At 38.3% G+C, this 23,949-nt stretch overlaps 1 protein-coding gene across 1 annotated transcript; it reads left to right on the plus strand.

Annotated features, from left to right (window-relative positions):
- Window positions 1-609: 609 nt before the first annotated feature.
- On the plus strand, window positions 610-23,104 carry LOC139745394 (solute carrier family 22 member 13-like). The gene is made up of 12 exons (XM_071655785.1): window positions 610-759; window positions 1,489-1,643; window positions 4,558-4,717; window positions 6,763-6,866; window positions 8,639-8,793; window positions 15,221-15,389; window positions 15,956-16,094; window positions 18,710-18,801; window positions 19,795-20,009; window positions 21,292-21,400; window positions 22,276-22,507; window positions 23,090-23,104. The coding sequence occupies exons 1-12, from the start codon at window positions 610-612 to the stop codon at window positions 23,102-23,104; spliced, it is 1,695 nt and encodes a 564-aa protein (XP_071511886.1).
- The last annotated feature ends 845 nt before the right edge of the window (window positions 23,105-23,949 follow it).

Here is a 23,949-nt window from a genome sequence, read left to right on the forward strand (position 1 = left end):
AATTCTCTGGAGAGTTTTTTTTCTTTTTCTTTTTTTTATGGCCTCAAAGGTCAAAAGGTCAAAGATCAAGTGAAAGTGCTGAACTAACTTTTTCCTCCATATCTCGGAAGTGGCTCAATTTATTGTGAAACTTACTGCATATCTATGCATGTTCTACCTGAAAGTGATTATCTTATGAATTTTAGGGTCTAAGGCCAGATGAACATGGTAACAATTTACTATTCAGTACAGAAATTGCACTTTTTCTCCATACCGGTACCATGAAAATTACTCAATGCATATATGTATGAATGGGTCAAAGTCAAGTTAAAGTCCTTAAATCCCCAAATACATGCTCTCCTATTCATCCAATTAAACCAAGTTCAAGGAAGGTGAACATTCAACACATTTGTGACAAACTTGTCATTTCAATATTTTGCCAGTTTTGTGAAAATGTAATCACACATTGTCCACATGTACTATCTAGACCTATTAGGAGAATCATGCATTATGGCGGAGGCATACCAGTCGCCATAGCGACATTTCTAGTTTCATCTTGTAATTCACAGGCACTCCTGATCGCCGCGCAGTTTTCTTCCATACACAAGAGAGCTGGGATATTGTGCAATCATGAAATTCGACGACATCCTGCTCGAGATCGGCGACTTCGGGCGCTACCAGGTTGGCATCATCGCCATCGTGTCTGTCATCGTCTTCCCTACTTCCTGGATTGCCTTTCTCCAGGTCTTTGCCATGGGAGCATCCGATCACTGGTGCAAGGTATGCAAGGGAGTATGGTTCCACCAGATTCTGAATACCTTCAGCCATACATCACATTTCGCGATAAAGACTCAAACCAATCTCATTCTGCATTTTGTAATTCAGTTTATTACACGTATAAAGGTAGTTGATATAAATGAATACAATCTTCTGTCTCTGTGTATTTTTTAAAGCGTCAATATTTTTTGAGCTTAGCTAAAGAATATAATTTATTGACGGATTGTGGGCTCACTAGAGGGAATTAAACACGATTAGTGGAGCGCACATAGAGAGGGCCAATGGGGAGGAGGTCGATATTTCTTGACTTCTCAGTACACTTTTTTCCCCGGGGAATATAAGTGAGGACATGATGACAATTTGAGTTCTGAGGCAATTACCCCGTGAACAATTCCTCCGGAGCCTTTCCCTGACCCTAGCTCTAATCCTAACCCTGAACTTTATCCTAACCCTAACAAAAAACTCTAACCCTACTGAAAACCTAACCCTAACCCCAATCTTTACTCATGGACCTAGGTCCATGCTTTACTCACCTTTTCACTAACCAGTATTGTTTTAGCCAGGGGTAATAATCTCCTCGGGGGTAATTGCCCCGAAACGGAAAATTCGTTACTCTCACGCCAAGAACGAGGGCGGAGGGCAATGAAAAGTGAGCGAAAGTGCACATTCACATGCAGGCGCAATAACTAATTAAGGTCACTATCTCATGATCCTTGTGGTCTAAACTGACAGATTCCAGAGTGGAATACTACAACTTGTATTGACCTTGGTCGCGACGCCGCCACTTGCGAGGACCCCGAGATACTGAAGTCTGTGAGCATTCCGCTGCTAAAAGGCACAAACGGAAGTGATGTCAGCACTGGCCGTGTTTATAGCAGTTGTGAAAGGTATGCCAGTTGTAGAAGAAGTCCGTGGAGCTGGACTACCTAGCTCCATGGTAAGTCGGTGTTTTCTCATTGCATGTGCGCTTCCTGGGCTGGAGAATGACCTAGAAGAGCAGGTTTCGGTCAATTCTGTTACATTACTTTTTGTGTTGTTGTATTTGTGGTAAGGTTTGGCCTATTTTAGTTTTTTTTTTTCCTCTCCTCTGTGTGTGTGTTGGTTTTTGTGCTTTGTTGGTTTTTAAGGGAAAATCCAGTCCAAATATAAGTTATTCTGATAAGAAAGAGTACAATATAACGAGTTCAACGGTAGAATTTTGATCGAAATTGAATGAAAAATAAGGAAGTTATGACATTTTGAAATATCGCGTATTTTTAGGAAACAGTTCTTGAACGGTCAATATGAATATGCAAATGGCAAAGTGAGCTTGTCATCCCCTCACAACTTGCCAATTTATAGCTTGAACATAAAACTGTGAAATTTCCCGTTTTTTCATTCAAACGCGCGAGGCTCTAATCCTGATATATCTAACTGATCACTAATCTGAAGTTGTTCTACCAGGAATAACATGTTTCAGACTTCAATGACAGAAACATTGAATTTTCGTCAGTTTTTGGACACGATCAATGGAAAATTGTGAGGTTATGACATGGTCAGCTCACTCATTTGCATATTCATGTACACTGTACAAGAACTGTTTCGCAGAAATTAGCCAAACTTCAAATTTTATAACTTTTTTTTTTCATATGATTTCAGTCAAATTTTTACCGTTGAACTAGTAAGATTTTACTCTTTTTCATCAGAGTAACTTATTTTTGGACTGGACTTTGCCTTTAAACTACAGTAACCAGTGGTGACGCATGGATTACAAAGTATGCGATGCAAACCCGGTTTGTTCAGACGACAAGCCCTAACCTCGAGGTTAGGAAACCTTGAGGTTAGGCTCTTGCCCCCTAACTTCGACGTGCGTCCACACGACGAAGCTTAACCTTGAGGTTAGGAAACTTTGAGGTTAAACTTCTGCCCCTTTGAGTTCGTCTATTTTTGTGTCCACACTGTGCTTAACTACGAGTGGGACCCCCCCCCCCCCTGCGGCTCGTGGTTAGAGCACTAACCCTGAGATATCTCGTGGCTCTTAACATCGAGCTAACCTCGAGGTTAGCTAACTACGAGTGCGTCTACATAGTCCCTAACTACGAGCTTAACCTCGAGGTTTCCTAACCTCGAGGTTAAGGCTTGTCTGAACGTAACTAAACCTCTCTCCGTTATTTACTTCACCATGCAAACCTTCAATCAACAATTGTATGGATAATCCCAGTTCCATGTAACACAATGGCCATTGTCAAGAATAAAGTGACATAAACTATTGATAAGTATGAGGCAAGATAATCGTTACCCTTTCAGCGTGAACATCGTGGTTGCACAGTTTGCACATTCAAAGTAAAACAATAAAACAAAACAAAAACTTGCAGCTGCTCCATGACAACGGGAATAGCGCTTTTCCAGCGTAAGACAAGAACATTATTTTATCGAGAAATATTCGATTATTCAGCAGTGTGTGAAAGTCATCAAGTATGGAAACAGAATCTCATGGAATCTCAACCCTTTCTTGTCGGGCATATTATGATTCGATGACTAAAAAAGGGACAGTGTATCATAGAAGTATCAGATTTACCCAGCATATAGCAATACTGGAAAGTTCACGTTTGACATATTCTTTTGCTACACGAAATTGAATCATAATTCGGTTTTTTTTTTTCCACCATGATATAGAAGAATGTCTCTTGTGCTGTTTGAATTTAAGATATATATATATATATATATATATATATATATATATATATACATACATATATATATTTCAGGTCTATGCAACCTTATTCAATGTCGATTGAAGGCAAACATTTGAGATTTGGGAATGTATTTGAATCCCTGAACGCGCAGCCACATAAAGAATAGGTATTTTACTAATGATGTTTTCGCAAGTGACGTGTATATAATATTGCGTCACAATTCTTAATGTCTTCACGTCGTTGTCCATTACTTGTTATCAGATGTCGTTCATGTAACATGTTGACATGTAAAGTGGCTTCTTAATGCTTTGGTATTTGGCAATAACTGTAGAATTTGAAGTGACGTTTGTCGTTTTCAGTTATCCTGGATTTGCTCTACGAACCCCCCCCCCCCCCCCCCCACACACACACACATACAAATATATTACACGTGTCTGAGTCAACCAGGTTGATTTTCAGTTTCTGGCATTTTCTGAATGATTACCCCGACTCTTCTATCTATCATTCTTTTACACATCAAACTTGCATTCATCATACAACCAATTGTGTGTTTTGCTGCACTTTAGAGGTGTTTTTCCAAGACTTCTTCCTTCTTTGTTTATTGTTGTATACTGCAGTGTATTTGAATACACTAAGGAGTTAACTCCTTGGGTATACATAAAAGCCCTACAAAAATGTTGCAGTAGTATAGTGTTGCAGTAATGAATGGAATTAACTATTCAGTGACTTGACAAGATTTACCACTGACCAGTTTGTAGTGGTGGCTGGAGATTTAAATCCCTTCTTTGTCCTGCGCCAAATACGGGTTCAGTCATTGTACTTTTCTGGACTCTAACTTAAAACTCTCCTCCTTTTACATATATTTTTTTTTCTGTTAGAAGTTGGATCTTCTACGTCTTATTTCAATGGATTATGGATATCCAATTTGGAGGATGTCGTGAATTATGATAAAAAAACTGAAAATATATTTTTCGTGGAATGAGCTATGTTATTAACTATTTTGAAAACTTATCTGGCGACTTAAACAATTTGTCGGATTTACTATGCATGGTCATTTACATGAATATTGGTCTTTATTATGGAACCTCCCTTTGCTGCCATTTTTCTCTTTATTTGGCCTATTCAGGTACAATGTTACCGATTATTCATTGCTCGTCGATGGTGTGGCGTCTAACGTTTCCATGGCAACGTACATCTCGTTGGAGACGGAACCACGTGGTATAATCCCTTGTGATGCCGGATGGGACTACGATCGGAGCTTGTACACACGAACCGTTATTGAAGAGGTAATCATTTATTACTTCAAAACTTAAACGTACATAAAGCACGTGCACACCCGTCGCTTGCAAACACAGTCAGCATTTAGCTAAGAATAGTTGGTTCGGGTTAAGATATGAATAACACAACTTCATCATACCTGTCAATCACGAGGCTAACATTCTTAAAGCTGGTGAATTCATTTAGTCGTGTTAAAGCTAATCTACATTTTGACTTGGACACTCAAAGTGAGTTTCAAGATATTTGTAGAAATGATGGTCCAATTGCAATGTCTGAACAGCCACGTTATAATGAGTGCTTCTCTAATTTTAGAAACTGGAAGTAAATGAAGTCGATACTATTATCAAAAATTTCGCTGCAGCATAGTGTACCCTAAATCAGGTCAAGTATTAACGTCTCCGTGAAGAATGTACTTTTGAACTGGTTTCTTCTATAACAAGAATTATAGACAAATCATTTGAAGGAGGTATTTTCCGGAGAGCTTCAAGAATGCCACCTTGGACAAAAGTATTGTAACCATACTTGCTGTACTGCGCGATTTTTCTTCGACCTTTGATCCTACCAGACAATGATGATTGTTATGCTACAGAGATTGCAAATCTGGTTTTGCAGTACAGGTCTTGCATACAGATGATCTGAATGATACCATAGGAACAGACAGCAAAAAGTAGTAATGCATGGATATGAATCAGTTCATGTACCAACTGTCAGCATGATCAGTGTTCCCCAAGATTCGGTGATCTTCCAGATGTTGTTTTCCATATTCTCCTCTTTCCTAGGTAATGTGATAAGTATTGGAATGACAAGAATGTGTTACACTGACGACACTTTAATACATGTATATATGTTTGGTTCAGACCATGTAACGATTGTGATGATGTAATCTCCCAAGATTTCCATCTTTCATCTCGATTCCGCAAAAGAATGCATTTTCAGATGATGAACCTTGATAGGGCATTATATCCACACAACAGCCAGAGACCTGGGTGTGATGGGCCTTTTTGATCAGAACATCGATGTAAACAATTTGTTTCAACGAAATACAGGGCGGCTTCTCTTGCTCTGTGCCAACTTGGATAGGTTCGTCAGTCCTTAGATTAAAAACCTGCGCTAAGAAGCTTATACAAGCTCTTTTGATATGTCAACCAAAGTAATGTAATAGCCCGCTTGCTTAATAATATGCCAGATTCCCAGCTAAATAAACTGTAGGTAATAATCATTGACAGCGCATCGACTCAATTCAAATTACCCACAGTGAGACACGGTCCCATATAGCCTCAGTCTGAAAAACAATTCATTTGGCTTCCAGTCCAGTCACGTATGAAATTCCAAGTTCCAAGTACTCCTATACCTGTGTGTCCGTTCAATGGCTCCAAACTGCCTCAGTGAGTCTTGAGTGAAGTATGTGCCCACCCGCGATCTCAGAGCAGTTCAAGAAGATCTTTTCCATTGTCTTGTTCGTCAGACCAAGTTTTATTAGGAGCGATAAATTGCTCATGGCGCCTCTCTCCTTTTGAATTCTGTCCCATCGTACTTTAAAGACTCAGCCACAACTTAAGAGTTTAACACCGTATACTTATTTCAAAAGGATTTTGAGTGAGTCAGTTGTATGTTTGCATTTAACAGCATCTATAGCTGTCTTTGATTTTTCGTCCGTCATGTCCGTAAAGCGCACAGAGACGCAATCAATATAGCAGTGATGTATTTTGTGCTTTCAACGTTATCATCGTTATTATCATTATTATTGCTAACTCTGTTCTTTCAATTATCATCATAGTTGATATTGTTATTGTTATTATCATTGTTATTGTTATTCTGATAAATAGCATAATCATTAAAACTTTGTGATCACCTTTTGAAAACAAAGATACAAGTCTTGCTCGCAAGGTGCATGAGCATATGTTTCTGAGACACGAGTGTAAAAGGAAAAGCAACAAGAATGCCACGTGACCTTTGACACCTATCTCTCTTTGTCCCTTCTGTCGCGCTGTCTCTCTCCCTCTCTCTCTCTTTCTCTTTCTCTTTCTCCCACCTCTCTCACTCAAAAATACAGTATGACCTCGTGTGCGGTGGAGAAGTGTATGTGCAGGTCGCACAGTCGTTCTTCTACGGCGGCTTTCTAGTTGGGAGTGCTTTATTTGGGACTCTGGCTGATGTGTAAATAAAAATTAGTGTATATTGTATTTCCATTATTGGATTACTACCATAATACTGGAACAAAATTCTGATGTTAAGGGTTGATGCAGCGTTTATGCATTCGTTATTTGTTATGTACACTCAGTAAAAACAGAAAGTAAACACTTTTTCCTGTTCATATTTCTCGTAGCAGATTTTGATAAAAATCATTGTGTTACATACCATACTAAAGACTATTTAATTGGCTATCAACATGGTGGGTTTATTTATACAAAGGAAACCTTAACGCATGAGTGAATGTGTTCACTCATGCGTAAATTCCCTTTTAATTTACCTACCAAGTTGATAGCCAATTAGAATACCTTTGACGATGATATTATACCAAACAATATCATTAGACAAATAATCTATGAGAAAAATGAACTTGAAAAAAAAAAAAAAACTTTTTTTTTTGCCAGACTTTATATTTTATACATACGGCATCAATTATAAGATACCCCGTGCATACCTTCGTGTTTATCATTACACTTGTAGAAAACTTGCATGCCACTCGCATTCACTGCGTAATGACAGGCAGATAGGATCCCTTATAACAATCACACACTTATATACGTATATAGCATCCATAACAACTAAGTCTCATTGATGTCCATAGAGGTGCATGTTTGTAAGTTTTGGTGTAAGTCATTAAACGCACTCAGTTATTGGAGTGCAATTCCACTTTTAAATGGTAGACTGATTAAAGCATGCATAAACGGACTGATAGAAGTCTTTTAAACATCATACGGAGCAGATAAAGGTGTAGGATTTCTCAGTTTTGCACGTGTTACAGGACGGTGGCATTGTTCACAACCTATTATGCAAGTTAGGTGATTAAGTGATGATGTCATCTCACAACTCTCTCATCAGTTGTTCACACAATTTCATTTTCAAAGCGTGTTTTCGACCAAAATGTAGCCCTTTGCATTTAATTCATTATGATTTTGTTAAGGTGTTGTCACTTATATTCTTGTGTGAATTATGCTGCATTTTCTTTCTCATTTCTTGTTGAAAATGGGGAATGAATCTAGGTGCAACTTTGCCGAGTACTTTAATACTTTTTTATGATAGTGGAAAGAGATATGGCGAAAATATTTCACCAGGCGGACAGGGAGACGAAGTTTCGATAGTCCTTGTTTTCAAAATTAATCGACGATTATTTTGATTGTTTGTCTGAATCACGATGATAACCGTATGAGAACCGATCATAATTATGCTCTATGAGGGAAGTTTGATCATTTTACTAGGGACTGATATTGCACTGTACCATCTAGATATGATGTTATAATGATAATGGTGACTACTTTTGTAGGGCGCAGGTGCGCCTGTCGATCGACGCTCAGTCTCATGCGATGATGATAATTATTGTGTAACTAATGAATGAAGGTATAAAGGTGAGTGATGGTGTTGGAGATGGTGTCGTAAGAAAATGTACTTCTCAATTGTTAAAGTTTGTCCGACTTACTCTGGATAGGTCCTCTATCACCATGCAGATTCGTAATGAACCTTGTTGGTCGTTGTTACCCCCATCTTATGTCCTGAGTGAAATCCCGTTAGTTATAAAATATCGTTGGTGACTTCTAACGGCATCTCTTGTGAATTTGTTCGGAACGGGCGCGTTTTCCATTATCCTGTAGACTCTCTGACAACCAAATTCCCGTTGTATAATTCGTTTAGTAATCTTATACTTGAATAATCTTTCAATAAAATGCTTCTCCTTATTACTTTCCTTAACACGTTTTCATCTCGCCCAGGTACGGACGGTATTATGCATTATTCGGCGCCATCTTGTTGAACGTGATTTTCGGCTATGGGATCCTGGCGATTCACAGCTACTGGTTCTTTGTTCTATTACGTTTCTGCCAAGGAATAGCCAACGTGGCGATGTACATTGTCACATTTGTCTATGGTATAAATGCTCGTATTTTTGTTTTCATGAAATTTGATGACGCAAAATCATGTTCCAAAAAAGATTTGATCGCGTCATCCTCTCCGTCATATCTTCAACTTCTCCTTTCGCTTTTCTGTTAGTTTCCTCTTTTGTTATTAATTCTTATTCGATTTGTCCGTTTCGTTTCTTTTCCAACGTTTTATTGTCCATTCTTCTCTTCTCTGTTTATTTTGCTTCTTTCTTTTCGTTAAGATAATGGTTTTCATGATAGTGTAGATGACTAATGAATAAAGAAACCTATAAGAACTTTGACTCTATTCTTTTTCTCTCTCTCTCTCTTTGTTTTGTCTTGTTGTTTTGTTGTTGTTTTGTTTTTTGGAGGGGGAATGGGGTCTATTCACCAGTTTGCAACAACTATCTTGGTAGTCCTACAAGCTTCACTTTTCAGTAGATCACGCTTGCCCATACAATACCATCGCCACATTTACTTTGTTAAAGGTAGGGGATACCTTTTACAGACCTCCCAAAATGCAGCAAAACATTAAATATGAACATCAGGGGACTTGTTTAGGCCACTGTTGAGAAATTTAGAAGTCAACAGTTATCTACAATTTGAATAATGCACAAAACTCAACTACTCAGTAGTTCTGTGTGTCAGCCACACTTAAGCCTTTTTGTCGCAGTCTTCAGTATTCTTTATCTATAAACACAAATCTAAAAGTATAAGAGCTGATGTAATAACATATAGAGTGTGTGGCAAGAATGTATATAGAAATGTTTGTAAGTTTTGATGAACTTTCTTCACAAAATATACATGATGGACACACATGCAGTGCATGGGTCTGCAAAGGTAGCCTAGTAATGTACTGGAATTTACGGGTTCTAGGAACAGTACCCCCTGGAAAACCACCCTCCGGATAACTACCACCCGGATAATTACCCCCCAGGACAATTCCCCCCTAGGGCAACTACCCCCCGGACAACTACCCTCCAAGGGCAATTACCCTCCAGGGTAATTACCCCCTAGGACAACTACCCCCCGGACAACTACCCTCCAAGGGCAATCACCCCCCAGGGCAATTCCCCCTTAGGAAAACTACCCCCTGGATAACTACCCCTCGGATAACTACCCCTGGATAACTACCCCCTCGGATAACTACCCCCTGGATGACTACCACCCGGATAACTACCCCCTGGATAACTACCCCCCGGAGAACTACCCCCTGGATAACTACCCCCCGGAGAACTACCCCCTGGGTAACTACCCCCCGGAGAACTACCCCCTGGGTAACTACCCCCAGGATAACTACCCCCCGGATAACTACCCCCCGGATAACTACCCCCCGGATAATTACCCCTCGGATAATTACCCCCCGGATAATTACCCCCCGGATAATCACCCCCCCCCCCGATAATTACCCTCCGGATAACTACCCCCCCCCCCCGATAATTACCACCAGGATAATTATCCCCAGGTTAATTACCCCCTCCTCCGATAACTAGACCCCAGATAACTTCCACCCGATAACTACACCCTCCGATAACTTCCCGAGGATGATTACCCCGGATAAGCAAGCCTACAACTCCCCCTCCCCTATAACTATCAAGACGAAAATTACCCCAGGACAGTGCACCACGCCAATTACCCCCTGGGTAACTACCTCCCGGGTCATTGCCCCCCCCCCCCCCATCTTACCTTTAATAAAAAGAATATCATTACTACAGGAAACGAAGTTCTTTGTATTATTTGCCAGGAATCACGGAGATGCCATACTGATACATCATTTTATGAAAACAACATCTTAAAGATTTACGATTTGTATCGTTTGCACTTAGGACAATTTATGTAAAAGCTTAATTTCTCCCTCTGTATTTTGACTCTATGTTCATAAAAAACGAAGCTGTCCCTTCATATCCTACCCGGTAATCCAGTAAATGTCAATGCCTTTAACCAAACTATTTTCGCTAAATCTGTATTTTCTTTTACTGTTCCGAAATTTCGGATTTCTCTTGATAGTATAGTATAAAAGAAGTTTTAAGTTTGAATGCCTTTACCATTGAACTAAAGACATTTTGAAGAAATGTTACACTTCAGAATGAGTTAAACTTTTTGCAATATTTCTTTAACCACAATTGTCTATCGTTTACCACAACTCCATGTAACACTTCTTTATTTTGAGGAGCTTATATCTCATGCCTCACGTGCCCTGGTTTTGACCCATCATCTTCCTCTTCCCTCTCGCTTTTCTCTGTCCACTGTGAAGGTAGTCTATTCCTGTCATTCATAACTCACCTTTCCTCTTTCTCTCATTACAAGGGATTTATCTCGTGTGTGTTCATGTGCAGTGCACTCCCGTTAAAACGAAATGCTCAGGACCGGCAGTTTTTTTTTTCGTTTTAACGAAATTTCGTTGTAACCGAACAAATATAATATGCAATGTATAACGAAAAGAAGGAAACCACGCATAAAAAAATTTTGTTTGTTGAATCCTCATCATACGCTGGAAAGCTATGTGAAATGGGAGAATACCTTTTTAATTTCGTTTAAATATTACATTTTAAAAAGAGCATAAAGTTGTTTGTGTTGTCACACATGTGTAGAAAATGACGGTGTAGGATTTGGTTACAGTTCGCTATTCCAAAGGTTCTTTTCTTACTAAAGTACTTTAGAAAAGAAAAGAACAAAGGTTCTTTTCTTACTAAATTACTCCGAAGACTCCTTATTCCGAAGTTTCGCCATTCCCGGGATTCCGATGGTTTGTTTATGTGAAGGTTCGCATTTCTGCAGAATTATTATTCCGAAAGTTCATAATCTAGATCAAAATAATATATTGTTCATTTTCCGAAGGTTCGTTGATCTGAAAATGAAATGAGGTTCGTCATTTTGAAGGTTTATAAATCAAAAAAAAAGAAGAAAAAGGTTCACTAGTCAGAAAGTCCGTTGTTCCGAAGGCTTTTTCATCCGAAAATGAAATAAGGTTCGTTATTCCGAAGAAATTTTGTTAATGAAAAAAAAAAATGAGAAAGGTTAGTTATTTCGAAGATTTATTTATCTTAAGACGATTATAAAGATTGCAATTCTTAAGTTTTGTTAGTGTACTCTCCTTTTTCCACCATGGATTAACGATACTTTTTGTAATGTTCCGATTAACGAACGTTTTGAATTCCTATCATTTTCGGACTAACGAACCGTATAAGAATAAGAATAAGGACCATATTTTATTATCGAATTAACGAACCTTTGGAATAACGCCAAAATGTGCTTAATAACAAACCCTCTTTCATTTCCGAACTAACGGACATTTAGTTGTATCAGAATCTGTGTGTTTTGTATTAAAGGACTTCGGAACAATGAAACAAACCTTATCTGAATTCAAATTATTTTATTACAACAACGCAAGTTCCCCTCGGAAACTGTGCGTGATACACGGAGTGAACATTTAATGATGCGTTCGCTCATGCAGAGACGCTTTAATAATGCTTGTTCCGCTACGCATTTTCGAATGCGATCCGCATTTCGTTATAACGGAGCGCATTTCTTTTGTTTTTCTTTGTCAGTGACGCTCAGAAAAGACTTCGTGATAACGAAAATTTTGTTATAACCGTCTTCGTTATAAGCGAATTTTGTACCATAGACTTTAATGGCGATAATTTTGGGACCAGAAGTTTTGCTTCGTTATAACGAAATTTCTTTATAACCGTGTTCGTTGTAACGGGAGTGCACTGTATCTTTATTTGTGTACTTCGTCTCTGTCTTAATTTGCTTTCTTTGCATTGTTTCATCAATTTTGTAACTATTTTACTGTTATACCGTTAACGCTCATTTCAGAATTGCCCTACTGCATTATTGGGCATATTAACAACTAGTATATCAAGGATGTGGGAAGAGATTGTCACATCCTTGGTATGATCACTGCAGAACATTACCTCCCTTGACAATTACTCCTTATTAAAATTAGGCTCCAAACAATCACCCCTCTTACAATAACTCTCCCCCAGAAAATTACGTCTCTCATTGTTATTTTCGAACACATTAGCTATTTGAATTGAAAAAAAACCCAACATTTTTTCATATCGTCTGGTTTTGGTCGAGACCTAACTTCAGGTTTTAAACACTCTTTGGGTGAGATAATTAGAAACCCCTTACGAAATATTAAAGAGCATGTTATTCCAAGAAGGATTCAATTTTTTTTTTTTTTTTAATACTCTTGAAATGGCCGGGATAAAACAGAGCAGCCCTATAATGTAAAAAGGATTCTGTCAACTACAACTCTCCCTAGATCTATTCAAAAAGAGGGTGCAGGACAAAAGACTTCGTTAACAACTAGGGGTGTTTTGTAAACAAAAAAATACCGTTAAACTCGTAATATTTTACTCTTTCTAATGAGACTAACTTATATTTGAACTGGATTTCCTCTTAAAGTGTCGAGAACATTTAATTTGAAAACTAGCACAATTCTACTTGTATGTAAAACAAGCTGTAATTTTACTCTCATGACAGATTAGGGCACCTTTTGATAAAAGTTGCCAGTTATGACATCTTGTTAGTATCTAATAATTTCAATAAAACCATGGGTTCTGCTTGATTGATAAGCTCGAGTCACTGACTTGTTACCATGGACCTGCTTTGATAGACCTACAACGATTGGTAATTGTGTGGAACTGACAGCTTGTCAGGACTGATAACTTTCATAAAACCGTGCCCGGATCCTATCAGAAATTATGGCTTTATATCGAAGAGTCCCTCGCTAATGTTAAGGGAATATGAATTGCAGTGAAATCAACTCTCCTTTTCTTATGTTTATCGTCTATCATGTGTTATAACGGTAGAAAATAAATGACAAGCCAAAAGAGTGATGACAGTGTAAGAGAAAGGTGCATCTTCTGATATGGTGTTATGAACTTATGGAAAATATACGACGGGTGGTAACTTTCGGGGGGCGGGGAGGGAGGGTTGTCCAGTAGGTAAGTATCAGGAGGGGGCGGGGGGGGGGGTTCGGGGTATTGTTAATGGGGGGGGGGGGGTAGTAATCCGGGTGGTAGTTATCCTGGGGGTAGTTATCCGGGGAGTAATTATCCGGGTGGTAGTTATCCTGGGGGTAGTTATCCGGGGGTAGTTATCCGGGGGGTAGTTATCCGGGGGGTAGTTATCCAGGGGGTAGTTATCCGGGTGGTAGTTATCTGGGGGGTAGTTATCCGGGGGGTAGTCATCCAGGGGGTAGTTACCCAGGGGGTAGTTATCCGGGGGGTAGATGTCCTAGGGGTAATTGCCCTTGGGGGTAGTTGCCCTAGGAGGGTAGATGACCGGGTGGTAGTTTTCCTAGGGGGTAATGGCCCTGGAGGGTGATTGCCCTAGGAGGGTAGTTGTCCGGGGGGTAGTTGCCCTAAGGGGGAATAGACCTGGGGGGTAATTATCCGGGTGGTAGTTATCCGGAGGGTAGTTGCCCAGGGGGTAAGTGCCCGGATACGGAATTTACGGTGAGCCCCGAAAAAAATTCAGTTCAAATCTAACGGTCAATAAAAATGTACTAAATGTTACCTTCCACTTTCAATACTTTATGAAAGTTTCTAAGATGATACTCTCTTCAACATACTACTGTATTTATACAACTCTTCATTTAAGGCCTGCAAATGGGATTCCCTACCTTTAAATTCCAAAGTATTTTTTTTCTCAGCGATGTATCGTATCATTTGTACATACTCTCTAAAAAAAAAATCAAGTGAAAATATTCACTGTTAATAGAATGAATACAAAAAAGAGTGAATTTAGAGTGAAATTGGAGTGAATTTTGAGTGAAAATGTTCATTTTCACTTGTTTTAGAGTGACCTCAGGGATCACTCGAAGATTTTGGAGTGATCCCTGAGGTCACTCTAAAACAAGTGAAAATGAACATTTTCACTCAAAATTCACTCCAATTTCACTCTAATTTCACTCTTTTTTGTATTCACTCTTTTAGGAGTGAATATTTTCACTCGATTTTTTTTAGAGAGTATATTTGGCATTACACTTTGGGACTTGCTCTTCTTATAGACTCTTATACGACAGTATTTGTCAAATGTATATTTTGTATTATTACAATATTAGTTGTCAAATGTATACTATGTATTATGTATTACCTTTCGTTGGATGGTAATAAAATATAATTGAATTAAAGGTGGATTAAAACTTTGGGAAAAAAGTAATGTTGTGATATAATCAAGTCAGTGATTGGGGCATCGAGTTTGCGATATGGGGTCATCAAACTTTACAGTGACTCACCAATGAAGTCAGAAATACAACTGAATAATATTGATTTCTCTGTAATTCCAGTCATGAAATGATGTTGTAAAGAATTAGTAATTACCAGATTTCAGATAGGTACTGTATATATTCTAAAAGAGATGCGACAACAATATTGTTTACTAATTGCGTGTTAATCCCATTTTGTTTTTGTTTTTTCACAGTGACCGAGTTTGTAGGCACAACGAGGCGAAACGTGGCGGGAATAGTAACCGCCATTCCGTATGCTGTTGGCTACATGGTGTTTGCTGGAATCGCTTACCTTCTACGAGACTGGAGGAAGATGGTGATTGCTATTACCACACCCTTCATCCCTTTGCTTCTGTTCATGCTGTAAGACACATCACTTTCGTACATGCTCTGTTACATGAAATGATGATCAGTTTATAGCTGCTCTTATGATTAGAATTTGGAATTGTCAACTTGGAAGAACAAAAGCAGTTTATGTTTTGTAAATTGTTTCCACACTTGATGTCGTATGATCATTATCATCATTGTGTATAGCTACTATATTAACGTCATTCATTATTTTCTTTAAGATCATATTATATCTGTTGAATATTTATAAAATTGCGTTTGAATACTCTAGTATCTTGTTTTTTCGGGTTTATTACATGTCTCACCACTTAAACAATCTTGGTTTATTATATTTCAATATAATATATAAATTTGATAAAGTCATATGGTACATAATTAGAGAGAGAGAGAAAGCTTGAGATCATACCTGTCTATTCTTGGAACGGTATACATTCCAGAGGGAGGACAAACTACAGTATAATCATTTTTTTATCAACATAAGATCGTATGAGGTAGTTTGAATGAACATGAGACGTTATTGCATTATGATGATGAATATAATGCTTAAAGGTGATGTGTTATCGTTCATCTATCACTACCAGAATCGTCCCCGAATCTCCCCGGTGGCTGATCAGTAGGGGTAGGAGGGACGAGGCAAAGAAGACAATCACTAAGATGGCTGAAGTGAATAACACGACCCTACCGGAAGACTGCCTATCAGAAAAACTGGCTGATGAAGAGGTAAGTCACTACCGTATGATATTTCCTCAACTTGCCTGAACTATACGAAAGGATTCACTCCCGTATATGATAATGGTCGTACTGCTGATTATGACCATCATAATTATCACCACATTATTACAGTGTTTTTACTATGATAAAAGAAATAGAAGAATAGTAATAATAGAATTATGACAATGAGAATGATGATAACGGTAGTGGTATTTATGGAAGGTTACGTTAAAATGCACCTGTCCTATACACCTTCACTTCCTGCGGAGAGCTTCAGTCTACACACGTGTCGCCTCTCTGCCGCAGCGTGCAATTTAGTTGCTGGTTCACGAGAGTATCGCGGTACTCAACGGTTTGTATAAAGATTGGCTGTCAGCCGATGATAACTTTAAAGGCACTTCATCTGCTTGGGAATGCTTTTCTCTGCTCCCCCAAATCACGGTAAAATCCTTTCTCAGTCCATTGCCTTTATCCATCACTGCTACCACTTTTTGTTGGTTTCTAGAGATTTGCTCATCCTCGATATGCCTTTAACAGGCCTACACACAAAGGAGCACAATAAAGTAGCAAAACCATTATGACGCCAATACTTATGAACTGTAACCACAGCACGGTCCCTGGGGACACAGCCACACCATGCAGCGAAGAAGACCGATCCGCTGCATCGGGTGGTTATTCTCGAGCAATGTGACATTGTTCGGATGCAAGAGCGCAATCTTCATGTTGGAAGCTCTTGGTATTATAAAAGTATATAGCCAGCTTTAGATCTGTGACTAAAATGTTAAGATGACTCAGCCTCCCGGGTTAGGCAAATGAAAACAGCTGTTTCGCGCATGTGCAAAACTTCATTTTTTTTTTTTTTTGCCTGATTAGTGTTGTCGTAGCGTTCGCGTCGCAGAGCTGGCTACGACGCTGTCATGAAACCCTTAAGCAGTGGTCATCTTTGGAACTGTTATACCCAGCAATTGATTAAAAGAAATATGGCGGTTAGGCAAACTGGGTAAAATATAGCAAAATGAAACATTATGTGAATAGCATGAAACAAGAACAGAGGGAAAACTTATTGAATGACAATAGAAATGATAATGATATGGAACTGTCATGACATACAGCATTTGATTGAATATTTCATTCGCAGTGCTAAATATATCGGCGTGAAAATACAGAAGATTGACAATATCTTACGTGACCTTTTTTTGAAGTCGCATGGGTACGTGCAATGAGCATTTCAAGCAAATAGATTTTTAGTTACGATACAGCTTGTGATAGTGGTCTTTCAAACACGAATGAAATGTTCGAATTCGACAAAGAACAGAAATCTTTGTTGGATTAAATCGTCGTTGTTTGACCATTTCAACCCGTATCTAATTGAAGGACGGTGTGTCCTTTCTTAGCGCTCCTTAGGCACGTATTCTCACTTCGCTGAAAAGCATTTGCATTCATTTTGAGCAGATCGAAGCTTGCAAAGATTACCCCATTCTTGAAGACTGCTGGGGTCATTATAAACCGGAGGTGAAATATTATCGACCAATTTGCTCTATTCTTAAAATCCTCGAAAGACCAATCTATAAGCAGGTCTGCGGATTCTTAAAGCGATTAAGCATATTATAGAGTGACATACAGCCTTCTTTTCGACCCAGCCGCTCTACAAACATTGCACTGTTGGATGTACGTGATTATTTCTTATAAAACATCGATGAAGGGCACACGACAGGAGCTTTTTTTTTTCTGGATATAAAAGGCGTCTTTGATTATATTTCATGACTTACTTCTTCAAAAATGCGCAGAATATAGATTTGATGTTACCACAATATGCTGGTTAAAAACTGTTTAAGACAAGCAAAATATCCGACACTATTTCTGACTATCTCCTTTCATTAGTGACCTAAGAAAACTGTATTTTAACTTTCGCAATAAATTTATTTTACATGCCAGTGAAATTGCAACATAGAGTCAACTAGTCTTTCAGTTGTTCAGAACTTATTTCAGAAGGAAGTAAGTCTGATATCAAATATTGTTTAAGAAAGTATATGAACTACGACTCAGTGTAAGGAAAAAAAATCAGTGGTCTTGTAGGCCTACATAGCAATGTGTGGTGAACACGTTGAACAGGTCAATGTATTTTATATACTTTGATGTAATCGTTGATCAATTGCTAAAATGAATAGACATATGGTGTGATTGATGGCGTATATAAGGCGCATCAAAAGGGTCTTACTAAAACGAATCAACCCCATTTCAACCTCTTTACTCATAACGCTGTATAAGAGATATGGTAGTCTAATTTTGATTTCAAATCGGTAAGCATTCGGATGTTATAGCATCTTCTTTGTGCATCGGGCTTTGATATATTGATTTTCATGGATATATTTGATTTCCTTCTTCTTGAAGGGTTGCTATACTAACATGACAGTTACCGTATATTGGAAATATCAACATGACCAACTGGTTACAATCCCATGTTACCGGCTGCCAATCCAGGCGAACGTCACGCTGTGATCACACCGATCAGTGCGTGGAATCTCCTTTTCATTTGATTTTTTTCTCACTAATATCAAATGAGGTTACACTCAGAACTCGGTTGCCATGACAGCGAATTCTATCATCTTTCTTTCACCTTACAGGAGGATTTGACCGATCAACAGAAGAAGGTCAATCCAATCGATATCCTGCGGGGTCCGATTAGGAAAAGGACTATTATAGTCATGTATTTATGGTAAGATGATTGATTTTGCTTCTTGTGCCCGCTCTCCTATAGTCGTATAGATTAACGAGAGTATCAAGCTTGAAACATTATCATGATATGCATCGCCCTGTCTCAGAGAAATCGACTTTGCCGGTGGTTTATCGCCTTCTTATTAGTCCACTTGAAGTAGTTTTATGTTGGCCGATCAAAATACGTCTTTGGGGTGATCAGAATGTCGTTGGTTGGAACCCAGCCCTAGTATGTATGTATGTATGCTCATTATTTTTTTCTCTTCATGGCTACTTCTAAAACACTGATTAATTCGATTGCTTATTTACGTCAATATAGGGCAATTTGCCAATTAAAAGAATGTTTGAAGTTATTTGAATAAAACATTATGAACTAGCAATACTGATATCATTTTATTGTAATTTACATTGACGAAAAGAGTTCGTAGCTAGGAAATGCTGCTTTCACGTTATTGTGGATTCTATATTTTCATTTGTAGTTACTTTCGTCTTTCCATAGCTACATTGTGTTTGCGCAATGCATCTTAACCTACAACGCCAACATCTCTCCCCATTATCGTCAACATATTTCATGCTAATTCTTGAATGTGATAGTGTTCATTACATTAAAGCTGCTGACTTTAAGAACAAGTTCACCGAAATTATGTGTTGATTGAGTGAATGCAGCAATATTAGTAGAAAACTTGACATCAGTGAAAGTTTATGGAAAATGTGACATTTCGTTCAAATGTTATAAATTTCTAAAAGTTTCAGTGCCGCAGTCGCTGGATGAAAAGATTACAATAGTTCGTGAAGTCATGTAACAAAGCACCCATTTTGTAGTCTTCTCATCTGTCGATGATAGCGTCAAAACTTTAAAGATTCTTAACTTTTGTCCAATTTTCCCAAATTTTCACTGATCAATGTGTTCTACTGATGCTACTGCATTAATCATTATTATATGCATGGTAAAATCTTCGATGGTTTATGTTGTTTTACGCAAATGATGATTCAGGTGTGTGTGCGCCGTTGTGTACCACGGCCTGAGTCTTAGCACCTCTTCGCTTGGTATCAACGTTTTCATCTCGTTCATGGTCTCCGCGGGAATGGAGATTCCTGCCTACACGATGTCCATATTCGTGGTCGAAGTACCATGGCTCGGCAGACGACGCACCACCAGTATCACCTTTCTCGTCGGAGGGGGCGCTTGCCTTCTCACAGCATGTATCGGTAAATATTCAGTGTATGAGGCGAGAATGTGCTATATTGGGCTCACACCTGTAAATAAAATGGAATCTCCCCGACCCCTTCACAAAATCTTACCAAAGATACCAAAATAAATTAAGAAAAAAATTATCTAAAATCAGAAATGCAGTTTGACCAAAAAAAAAAAATGAATAGCTGCAAATATTGAGTATGAATTCCTCTACAAACTGCATTATGATTGGAAGATGAAAACTTTTCTCATGGAATTTGAAGGGGCTATATTTCATTGGGTGCATGTACAGGAAATAAGTGATTTTTTTGAGTGAAGAGAACTCGTAGTCTGGCTTTGCGGACCCTTGGACAGAGTTTGAGCTGAAGAACCCCCCTTGGAAATTTGATGGATAAAAGGGTATATCTCACTTGTCCAGGTTAGTGAAGATGAAACACCTAATTTCTCCCAGCTATTTTACAGAATTTTTTGAATTTTGAATTTTTTCAAACGTCTCTATGGGGAATTATTTACACATGTGAGCCCTATAACCTCGCAGATTACTGAGCGAGTTTATTGACAGGTGCGCAGTGAAATGTATTAATGTATGCCCAATTTCTTGTCTGGTTTCTGGTGAAATTTCGTGGAAATCATCATGATGAAAGAAATCGATTTACAGCGCGTATAGAGTGTCGATATCTTTTTCTATTTTTTAAGCGAAAGGAAAAGCATGACGTCGATTATAATAGGAAGTATTGACATTACGCAGGCTGATCCCTAACTCAAGAATTAAATCTTAAAGGGATGGGATGGTATTGGTTGAGATGATAATTCAACGTTTAACTTTTTTTTTTCAAGATATTTAGAAACCACTTTATGAAATCTTAAGAAGTCTACAATTTTGAGAAGAATTCAAAATTCATTTGATGAAAATCGGTTTTCAAAATGTCTGAAATATCAACAACAACAAAAGTAAATCAAAGCGAACTAATATAAGTTGGGTCCCACCTTTTATTTCAAAATAGATTTTATAAACTGTGAATTCCTCTTTGAATAATAATGTATGCTCTTTCATATTTAAGAGGTTTCTCATTACCTCAAGGAATCATCACAAAACTTGGAAACCTTAAACCCCATCTAAATCGGAACTGTACCATCCCTCTAGGGCAGAGAGAAAGGAAGAGAGAGAGAGAGGGAGAGAGAGAGAGAGAGAGAGAGAGAAAGAAAGAGACAGAGAGACAGAGAGACAGAGACAGACAGACAGATATAGCTAGAGAGATTTATACCCTTCACTCTTGCTTTCTTTTTCAACCTCAGCTCCGGGAGTGCCTAGGGCAACAGTGGCTATGATAGGCAAATTTGGCATCAGTGCTGGGTTCACCATCGTCTATCTGTACACTACGGAGCTCTTTCCGACTCCTTTACGGTAAGTCCATCGTCGAGCAGCGATAAAACCACTTCAGGAAGACAAGATCATGAACAGTTTAAGACATATATACACTTAAAGTAATCAGTTTCACTATCATACCTTTTGATGAAAGCCGATATTTGTGAAGAAATCAAATATCGCTACAGGCATCTATTCACCTTATCATATACGAAGGCATACAAACAAAACATTCAGGTCTAAAAGTATTCTTAAGAGAACCATCCCAGAGGTCAGCAATTTTTATGTCTCCTAAATATGATGTAATATTCCAAACTTTTCAGTCCTCTCTAGAATCATCTATTTTTATCTAGCAGTATAAGCGATATCCACACAAAATTCCAAGGTATCATGCATGTCTGTTGTGACTCGCAAATCAAATCGTTTTCATAGTTCAGTGTCTAGTTTTCATGCATTAAGAAATTCTGGTAAAATTAATTCTTTTAGTTACATCCATCACGATGATTTTGTTATGTTTTATTTACATGAAATAGCATAACTCTCTAAAATACCAAGGAATTTTCATGGTGTGAAACATAGATAATTCTTCGTCCATATTTTCAGCGATTCAGAGGTAGGCTAAAAGGAATTTGATAAAACCCATTTCAAACTTATATTAAGCAAGGTGAACTTATTGACCCAAATTCATAAACGATATGTGAAATACATTATTGATTTAAATCACATTCCACGTATGGTTGTTGTTGTTGTTGTTATGATAATCATAAATGTTATTGTTGTGGTTCTAGGTGTATGGTCTAAACCACATGGTCTAAACAACAATAATGGTCTCGACCATGGTTTAACATTAGTCGACCTGTATGAATTCGGACCATCATATTCAAATGATATCTAAATGTTGTCTCTGGTCATAGGAGCATCGGTCTTGGCTATTGCTCCATGGCGGGCCGGGTGGCAAACATCGCGGCCCCCCTAGTTCTCCTGACCAGTCAGTTGTGGAAGCCCGCTCCCCTCGTCATATTTGGCGGATGCACGGTTTTGGCGGGCTTTCTGACGCTGCTCTTGCCCGAGACTCAGGGACGCAGGTTGCCAGAGAACATGCAAGAAATTGAAGAGTCTGGCAGGTTGGTGTGCAACACGCTGCTGGTAGATTTCAAAAGTTTTGATGTCTACCTAGGCTTGCTTTTATATTCATTCATCCATGAGGGACGACTTAATTTTGTTTATGGCCACTGCACAATTTTCTTATCTCTTTTTCTCTGTATACATGTATCGTAATTTATCGTAATTATTATGATGAACAGCATTCATATAGCGCCAGTTATCTGTAAAGGACATTCATAAACATATATATATATATATATATATATATATATATATGTAGGAGGGATGAGAATGAAGAGAGAAAGAGGGAGAGAGAGAGAGAGAGAGTGTGTGTGTGTGTGTGTGTGTGTGTGACTGAGACGGAGGGAGCAAAGTAAATAATACTAGTACAATGAATTGGCAGAAATCATAGTAGAAATGAGTAGGCTGCACAAAACCATTGCTTACAATTTGTGCGCACTAGTTTTCTTGAGTGAATTCTGCATACAACTAAACAGAAGTAAAGAATGAATGCACAGCACATGCATGTGCTTTTCAAACTTAGCAAGTTGACGCGTATCCGTACTCCCAACCTTTCTAGAATTGACCATCAATATCATGTTTTACGATTATTTCTGTCCGCAGAACTATGGTGTTTGACGATGACCTGGAAGGTGTTGCTAAACTTTAACACCAATGGGTATTCCAATCAACCAGGCCTCCTGAGAACTGACAGCATTTCGTCTTTGATATTATCTCATCAGATTTGATATCAATTTAACAGAGGTCAAGATGAAACCACACACTCGATAGATGGGAACAGAGAGTAACTGACGTAACCTTATGTGGATGCATTCGTGTATGTCTACTTTTCAATGCACGTCAACAAAAATGCATCACGGGGGAGTGTTTCTACTTCTTGCAACATGAGTGTACACTATAGGGAAATTGTATAGTCGAATCAAATTCTTAAAAATTCAATTGTCTTCCACTTTTGATTGGTCTACTAAAGCAATAGATAGCAGACTTTCATTGGGCTCAGGGATATTTTCATATTTTGATCCATCAGCTGTTAATACTGCTAATCAAAATCTATAATTCTGTCTGACTATATTCGTAGGATTTGCAGAGATCATGGAGCTATATACAGCAGTTCCATAAAGCGAAGTATATGTACACAGTTTCTAAAGCAACGCCATCATCGTGGATATGCATCTTCAATATCATGGAGGTATAAGTTTCATTTTCTCCCAAGATGTGTGGCACAATCCATATTTTGGCAATCCAAAGAGACCTTTGTCTTTCTTTCATTCATTTTTTCTTCGTTTTCGGAACAACGAACCTTCGGAATGAAATGTATGTAGTTGATGCATCCTCTCGTGGCATTTAGATGAAAAACGGCCATTAGAGTCGAGCCCCACTGCAGAGATAGATTTACATTATCATTTTACTATATAACAATGATGAAAATGGTAACTTCACTCAAACCACGTTTTTATCCATTT

Source organism: Diadema antillarum, unplaced genomic scaffold (genome assembly GCF_040938485.1).
Source record: "Diadema antillarum isolate AM-2024a unplaced genomic scaffold, OU_Dant_1.0 seq00001263_RagTag, whole genome shotgun sequence".
Taxonomy (NCBI): Eukaryota; Metazoa; Echinodermata; class Echinoidea; order Diadematoida; family Diadematidae; genus Diadema; species Diadema antillarum.